Source organism: Heteronotia binoei, chromosome 9 (assembly GCF_032191835.1).
Source record: "Heteronotia binoei isolate CCM8104 ecotype False Entrance Well chromosome 9, APGP_CSIRO_Hbin_v1, whole genome shotgun sequence".
Taxonomy (NCBI): Eukaryota; Metazoa; Chordata; class Lepidosauria; order Squamata; family Gekkonidae; genus Heteronotia; species Heteronotia binoei.
The window spans coordinates 109,141,422-109,150,175 of record NC_083231.1 but is presented as its reverse complement, the minus strand read 5'-3'; the positions used below and the strand labels follow the sequence as shown (position 1 = coordinate 109,150,175).

The window sequence follows — 8,754 nt, the reverse complement described above, 5'->3', positions numbered from 1 at the left end:
TTGATTCCGGCGGAAACTGGATTCAGGTAGCCGGCCCAAGGTTGACTCATCCTTCCATCCTTCCGAGGTCGGTAAAATGAGGACCCAGCTTGCTGGGGGGGAAGCGTAGATGACTGGGGAAGGCAATGGCAAACCACCCCGTAAAAAGTCTGCCGTGAAAACGTTGTGAGAGCAACGTCACCCCAGAGTCGGAAACGACTAGTGCTTGCACAGGGGACCTTTCCTTTTCCTGACAGCCAAACAACAACAAAAACCCTACTGCTCATAGATCCGTCATATTTTATAACAAGTGGTCAACAGCGTATGGCTGTTGGGTGGGGGGGAGTTAGAGGTCTGTAAAAGCGGTTGTGCTTCCAGAAACTCGTGCTTCAAAAATCTCCCTTCCTGCTGTATAAAAAAAAAAACCCGCATCCCCCCCCCTACTATCAGCACGCAACCTCTTCTGAAAAAAAAAATCTGGTTTAAATCCTCAGCCTGAAATAATGTATAGGTAGTAGACAGTCCAAGCTCTGCTCACAACCTGAGTTCAACCCCGGTGGAAGCTAGGTTCAGGTAGCCGGCTCAAGGTTGACTCAGCCTTCCATCCTTCAAGGTCGGTAAAAATTTGTAGCATAGGTACAAATGGGTAAAATGAATACCCAGCTTGCTGGGTGTAAAGTATAGATGTCTGGGGAAGGCAATGGCAAACCACCCCGTTAAAAGGCTGCCAAGAAAACATCACGATGTGACGTCACCCTCGAACAACTTGGTGCTTGCACAGGGGACTACCTTTACTTTAGTGACCAGATCCACTGGAGGGCACTAGAGGCTTTCATTAAAAGCCTCACATCGGCACACGTCCTTCTGGGCATTTCTGGGCTGTTCTTGCTACGTGTTTTCTTGCACATTCTCCAGGATCCAAGTGTGATGAAACAAATCCATGTCATTATCAAGGATTGGAGGAATTCTGAGTTCTGATTTGTAACACCTTTGAGCAACAGGAGATAAATGGGAGGCACCACCGAGGGACCAGAAAATACCACTGTAGGAAGGCAGCAAAGAATAAAGTTGACACATTGAAGAGAATATATCCAGAGATTTACACTGAAGAATCACCAGTTGCTTAGTCTTCCAGGATGTGCAGATAAGCAGGAAGGTGTTGAGTAAAATGGATTTCAGTGCTTCTGTTCCAAACCAGGGCAGGGGGTGAGACACAGAAATTGTGACAGTCTAGCCTGTGCCACCACCACTGGGTATCGATTTGCTACATTTGTGCCCCACCCATCCTCCAAAGACCTGTTAGCAACCAGGCCGTGAGTTGTATAATTATTTCATTTTATACAATGTAGTAGTAGTGATAATAATAATAATGACATTGGATTTCTGTCCTGCCCTCCACTCTGAATTTCAGAGTCTCAGAGCAGCTCACAATCTCCTTTCCCTTCCTCCCCCACAACAGACACCCTGTGAGGTGGGTGGGGCTGAGAGAGCTCTGACAGAAGCTGCCCTTTCAAGGACAACTCCTGAGAGAGCTATGGCAGACCAAAGGCCATTCCAGCAGCTGCAAGTGGAGGAGTGGGGAATTATTAGGAATCAAACCCAGTTGCCTCAGATAAGAGTCTGCACACTTAACCACCACACCAAACTAATAATGCACAATTGTATCATCCTGAAATCATATCTCCCCCCGTGGAAAAATGGCCTTCCACAAAACTGGTGCCAGGTGCCAAAAAGGTTGGGGACCGCTGCTCCCAAGGACACAGGGTAGTGCTCCATTTTGCGCTCGCAACAATCCCGTGAGATAGGAGCGGCTGAGAGAGAGCCCAACTGATCCAAGGTCACCAGCGAGCTGTCATTTCTTGTTCAAACAATTGTTGAGGCTGAGGCCTAGGGAAAAAACGGACTGCTCTTCCTCTGAAAACTTAGGTGAAGCTGGTTGTAAGTTCAAAGATTCAGATAAACCCAGGTGCCGGGCACACCATTAGACCTGCCAGTTTCATGGCCACAGGAATCCAGAAAGCCGTGCTCCATTTTCTTAGTGGCTGAGCTCCTGAGTGAGAGGTGTTTGTTCAATCAAACCCAATGCCGCTTTAGAAGAAGAGGAGATTGGAATTTTACCCTACCCTTCGTTACCCAAAGGAGTCTCAAAGTGGCTTACAATCTCCTTTCCCTTCCCCTCCCCACAACAGACACTCTGTGAGGTAGGTGCGGTTGAGAGAGCTCTGACAGAAACTGCTCTTGAGAGAATTATGACTGACCCAAGGTCACTCCAGCACCTGCAAGTGGAGGAGTGGGGAATCAACCCCCCCCCCAGTTCTCCCAGATAAGAGTCTGCGCACTTAACCTCTACACCACACTGGCTCCCTCTTTCATTGACAAACCCATCTGATTGGTCAGTAGAAAACAGCAAGAGTCCAATAGCGCTAAATGGCCATCTGACAGCAATGAAGATCCTGTGAATTTAGGGGGAGGTATTTGTGAGTTTCCTGCATTGTGCAGAGGGTTGGACTAGATGACCCTTCCAACTCTCTGATTCTACCTTACAAGATCGCAGCATGGGGAGGAAGCCCCACAGAAAAGATCTGACAGTTAAAGTTTCTGCGCTCAAATGGAGCAGCATTTTATAAACAAAAATAGAACTTGGGTGGAACTGCGGAAGCGCATTGTGGAACAGGAGGAGGTGGCTTAGTCTTGGCAGAAGACAAGAAAGAGCAGGCGCTGAACATGGAAGAGACAACGGCTGAAGGTTTGTGAATCCCTCCCTGCAATTCAGCCCCGCCCTGGTTTTGCCTGATCCTTAAAACAATACAAGAGACAACAGAGTCCAAGGACAACATTTGTTTTATTGCTACCAGAAGGCTTAACTGAGTCTGGCTGTTGAAAGCAAATACTTTTCCAAAGGGCTGTAGAGAGAGCTTGAGAACGGAGATTATTCCGAGAAGTAGAGAGGGGTGCCGAAGGACAAAACTCTTCAAAAACGTTGGTGGCTCACCCCACCCCTTCCCAGGCTTCTCGTTAAAAAATTACATGAATGTAAAAATCGAGTGGGGGGTGGGGGGAGAAGCAGAAGGGAATCTGTGCCTGATCCTTTGCACGCAACAAAAATGCCCCAATGCATACGCCAGCAAGGTCAACATTCGTCATTAATGCCGCTGTTTTTGCTGAACGAGATGGGGTGGGGGCGGGTCGCAGCTTTTGGGGCACTGTGATGCTACATTTTGACTTGGGCTGGAATTCTAGCAGGAGCTGCTTTGCATATTAGGCCACACCCACCTGATGTAGCCAATCCCCCAAGAGCTTCCAGTAGGCCCTGTACGAAGAGCCCTGTAAGCTCTTGGAGGATTGGCTACATCAGGTGGGTGTGGCCTAATATGCAAAGCAGCTCCTGCTAGAATTCCACCCCTGGGCTGTCACTCAGGAGTGCTGGCCCGCTCTGTGTACACACTTCAAAGCTGCCAACCCTTACCTGAAGATGATCTAAAACCAGAATCCAAGGAGAAATCCCCTGAGACTGGCGCATCTTCCATTTTCCATTGACAATGCTCTAGATTTGTTTGTTTTGGTGGGAGGCAGATTCCGAGCGGCTCCCCCACCGGCCCCCCCTTTAATTCCTTAAATTTTAAATGCAGATCTAGTTTTAAATAACACATTTTAAAACACCAAAGTGTTAAATGATAGAAAAGGAGGAGAGTTTTGCATTATTATTTTTTTTAAACGAAAGGTTATCTAAGTAAACAGTGCAGAAGTACAGAAATTCATGCACGAGACGATCAGATAGCTTTAAAAGAAAAAGAGAGGAAGGATTCGGGAAAGGAAATCCTCAACGTGACGCAAACCTCAGAATCTGGAGATGTGACATTCCTGGAAATTTGGAACAGAATCCTTTTTGGGGGGTTTTTGCACATTCAGTGTGAACTCTCCAACACGGCAGATGTGTGGGGGGGGGTGTACGATACACAACAACAGATTAAAAACAGTGGAACAGACGACACGAGAAAGAAATTTGTACTACTTTTTTTGTTTGGTTTTGCGTCTTTTTAAAAAGGATTTTTTTGATACTTTTTTTTGTTTTGTTTTTAAGTACTTAAATAAGGGGTGAACTATAATTAGCCGCACAAGGTAGGGGGGGTGCAGGAGGGGGAAGAGAGGGTCTTTTAAAAAGAAAAATCTAGCTCCCTTTTGCTTAGCCCCGTAAGGTACTGCCTTCGCTCGACTGGCCAGCTGTTGCCTGATGTTGCGTGCACACACACACGCGACATAGCAGCCTTCCTCCAAAGGAGCAGGGCGGGCGACTACATGACAGAAACGGGCTGCAGAGGTGGGCAAGGGGACACACTCCCGCCTTGCCGCGAGACGTCAGCACCGCAGGCCGAGGCAGCCTTCCCTTCCAAGGCTGCCCCTTCCGGGGCATTCTCCTCATTGTACAGCCGCTTGATCCCGTCGTAGAAGTCGTCCACCTCCATCTCTTCCACTTTGCGCTTGGCCGTCGCCTGCTTGCACCCGCTGGGAGCCGGCCGGCGCGGGCACGACGCAGCGGAGCCGCGGCTTGGCACTTCTGGTTGGCGGTTGTCCTTGGGTTCTGGGCCTGGGGCGGAGGAGGGCCGGAATTGGAGGGCTCCTGCGTGGCAGGTCACCAGGTTGTGCTTCAGGGGGCTGTAGACGTAGACGGAGTTGGGCGGCAGGGAAGGCTGCAGAGGGGAAAGGTGCTGTGCCACGAGCTCCCGGCAGTGGATCAGCTGCGAGCTGTCCATCTGGGGTGGAGGAAGGAAGAAGCACAACGGAGAGGTCAGGGAAGGAGGAAGAAGAACAGACTGGATTTATACCCTGCCCTTCACTACCCAAAGGGAGTCTCAGAGTGACTTACGATCTCCTTTCCTTTCCCTTCTCCTCCTCACACCCTGTGAGGTAGATGGGGCTGAGAGAGCTCTGATAGAAACTGCTCTTGAGCAGAACAGTTCTGAGAGAGTTAGGACCGACCCAAGGTCACTCCACTGGCTTTATGGTTCTCCCAGAGAAGACTCTGCACCAGTGTTCCCTCTGAGTCACCATGAGCTAGCTCACACATTTTTGTCTTAGCTCAGGAAGGATGACCCCAGAGCACACTAATTTATGCAGTAGCTCACAACCATAATGCCAGGAGCTTACAAAGAAGAATTTTTGCTCACAAGACTCCGCAGCTTAGAGGGAACATTGGTCTGCACACGTAACTATGCCAAACCGGAACTCCAGGGTCACTCTGTGGAGGGTGCTGATGGCAAACCACCTCTATTTTTCTCTTGCCTTGAAAACTTGAAGGGCGTCAATCGCAAGTCAGCTGTAACTTGATGGCGCTTTCCAACACTAAACTGGTTTTATGGGCCAAAGATCCTTCCTCCTGGATGGGAGCCAACAGGCCTACATCATGCTGTAACAGGAACGACCTAGAACCAGACAGAGTTCTGCCGTCTTGCTATGGGGCCATGAGATTAACTCCCCTCGGGGCTTTTTTTGTAGCAGGAACTCCCTTGCATATTAGGCCACACCTCTTTGATGTAACCAATCCTCCTGGAGCTGACAGTAGGCCCCGTTCTGAGAGCCCTGGAAACTCTTGGAGGATTGGCTACATCAGAGGGGTGTAGCCTAATATGCAAAGGATTCCCTGCTACAAAAAAAGCCCTGTCTCCCTTCCCTGGCAAAACAGCTTCACGCTCCTGCTGAGTGCAAGATGACCCCTTCCAATGGGAAAAGGCAGGGGTGGAATTCTAGCAGGAGCTCCTTTGCATATTAGGCTACACCCCCCTGATGTAGCCAGTCCTCCAAGAGCTTACAGCAGGCTCTGTGCTAAGAGCCCTGCAAACTCTTGGAGGATTGGCTACAATCAGGGTGTGTGGCCTAATATGCAAAAGGAGCTCCTGCTAGAATTCCACCCCTGGGGAAAGGGCGGGTTCCCGCTGCAGCCTCACCTGTGCCTTCTGGAGCAGTTCGATGATGAGGGCGAGCCAATCGGGGATCAGTTTCTCCACCTCCAGGCTGATGATGGCCAAGGCCAGCAAGGAGCCCTTGAATTGCAGGAGCTGGTAGCAGGCCAGGCAGTGGAGCAGCTGCTTGGTGAGCAGGGCCACGTGCTGGGAGGGGTTCCTCTTGGGCAAGGTGGTCAGCAGCTGAGGCCTGGTGGACAAGGCGACTGCATGGAACTGGGGGGGGGGGGAGAAGAGATGGGCAAGGTTAACACAAAATGGGAATTGGTCAGAAGAACATAAGAGAAGCCATGCTGGATCAGACCAATGGCCCATCCAGTCCAACACTCTGTGTCACAGAAGAACATAAGAGAAGCCATGTTGGATCAGGCCAGTGGCCCATCCAGTCCAACACTCTGTGTCACAGAAGAACATAAGAGAAGCCATGTTGGATCAGGCCAATGGCCCATCCAGTCCAACACTCTGTGTCACAGAAGAACATAAGAGAAGCCATGCTGGATCAGGCCAACGGCTCATCAAGTCCAACACTCTGTGTCACATAAGAACATAAGAGAAGCCATGCTGGATCAGGCCAACGGCCCATCAAGTCCAACACTCTGTGTCACATAAGAACATAAGAGAAGCCATGCTGGATCAGGCCAGTGGCCCATCCAGTCCAACACTCTGTGTCACAGAAGAACATAAGGGAAGCCATGCTGGATCAGGCCAATGGCCCATCCAGTCCAACACTCTGTGTCACAGAAGAACATAAGAGAAGCCATGTTGGATCAGGCCAATGGCCCATCCAGTCCAACACTCTGTGTCACAGAAGAACATAAGAGAAGCCATGCTGGATCAGACCAATGGCCCATCCAGTCCAACACTCTGTGTCACAGAAGAACATAAGAGAAGCCATGCTGGATCAGACTAATGGCCCATCCAGTCCAACACTCTGTGTCACAGAAGAACATAAGAGAAGCCCTGTTGGATCAGGCCAGTGGCCCATCCAGTCCAACACTCTGTGTCACAGAAGAACATAAGAGAAGCCATGCTGGATCAGGCCAATGGCCCATCCAGTCCAACACTCTGTGTCACAGAAGAACATAACAGAAGCCATGCTGGATCAGACCAATGGCCCATCCAGTCCAACACTCTGTGTCACAGAGTGGCCAAAGAAATCAGGGGCCATCAGGAGGTCCATCAGTGGGAACAGGACGCTAGAAGCCCTCCCTCTGTGCCCTCCTCAACACCAAGAATACAGAGCCTCACTGCCCCAGCCAGAGTCCCATCTATACCTTGTGGCTAATAGCCACTGATGGCCTTCTGCTCCATATGTTTATCTAATCCCCTCTTGAAGCTATCTATGCTTATAGCCGCTGCCACCTCCTGTGGCAGTGAATTCCATGTGTTAATTACCCTTTGGGTGAAGAAGTACTTCCCTTTATCCATTCTAACCTGACTGCTTAGCAATGTCATTGAGTGCCCCCAAGTTCTTGTATTGTGAGAAAGGGAGAAAAGGACTTCTTGCAAACTGGAAGCCCTTGGCTGACCTTCCTGCACGCAAATGAGAAAAGTGAATATCTGCGGATCTGAGGAGCGAAGAGGGTTTTAAATTTTAGGAAACTAGGATATTTGGCTACATCAAGGGTGTGTGGCCTAATATGCAAAGGAGTTCCTGCAACAACAAAAAAAGCCCTGGGTAGAAGCTTTTGAGAGTCAAAGCACCCTTCGCCCCATCTCCCCTTGGTATCTAAACCGTTGATCAGGGGCGGAATTCTAGCAGAAGTTCCTTTGCATATTAGGCCACACCCCCTGGATGTAGCCAATCCTCCAAGAGCTTAGAAGGCTCTTTTTTATAAGCTCTTGGAGGATTGGCTACATCCAGGGGTGTGTGGCCTAATATGCACAGGAGCTCCTGAGAGAATTCCATCCCTCGTGTTGACTCTCCAACAGCTCATACTCTGGAAATCTTTACGGTCTCTAAAGGGCTACTGGACTCAAATCTAGCTGTTCTACTGTAGAATGACACGGCTCCCCTCTGAACCAGTCTTTAAAGGGGCATTTCAAGCTTTGAAACATCACTTGGACTGGGAAACAAGCAATGGGGAAACAGACGACCAAAGAACGCATTTGCCCCTTGAGCAAGGAAAGCAGGGAGGAACGGTTCCATGCGGGTGACACAACAGAAACCAAACCATTAAAGGAGAAAAGCCTGCATCCCTGGCCCTCGCTGGCAAACGTGGTACTGAATGGCTCCATAAAGAACATGAACTTCCATGCCTAATGGGTGTGGGTGGGTGTGGTTGCGATCGCACATACGTGTGTCCCAGGGTTGCACAATCCATACGTGCCTGGAAGGAGCAGCTACACTCCTAAGCAGGGATGGTGCACTTTGTTTCAGGCCATTCTTGGATGTAGATTTCAGGGCAGACAGAAGGAAATGCTTCTTTATACACAGCGAGCGATTAAAATGTGGAATCTGCTGCCAGAGGAGGTAGTGATGGCGACGGGAATAAACCATTTTAAAAGAGATTAGATAGATTTCATGGAGGATGAGTCTACCAATGGCTCCATATTCAGAGGCACTAGCCCTCACAATCCCAGCACCAGGAGACAACACCAGGGGAAGGCCTCAGCCTCTATGCCCTGCTGTTGGCCACCCAAAGAAACTGGCTGGCCGCTGTGTGAGACAGGATGCTGGACTAGATGGACCCTCACTGGTCTCATCCAGCAGGGCTCTTCTGATGTTCTCATGTGGGGAGGGCCTCGGTCTCTATGACCTGTTGTTGGCCCTCCAGAGGAGCTGGCTGGCCACTGTGTGAAAGATGCTGACTAGATG

The 8,754-nt window shown here is 49.9% G+C and overlaps 1 protein-coding gene across 1 annotated transcript in view; it reads right to left on the bottom strand.

The window, feature by feature from the left end:
• Positions 1–2,802: 2,802 nt before the first annotated feature.
• CCNI (cyclin I) overlaps positions 2,803–8,754 on the bottom strand; it is an 87,244-nt gene continuing 81,292 nt past the window's right edge. Inside the window, exons 6-7 of the mRNA XM_060247160.1 lie at positions 5,922–6,152; positions 2,803–4,730 (exon numbers count right to left, since the gene is read on the bottom strand). Coding sequence (XP_060103143.1) covers positions 4,272–4,730; positions 5,922–6,152 — 690 coding nt within the window. The 3' untranslated portion in view covers positions 2,803–4,271. The remainder of the gene's footprint in view (positions 4,731–5,921; positions 6,153–8,754) is intronic.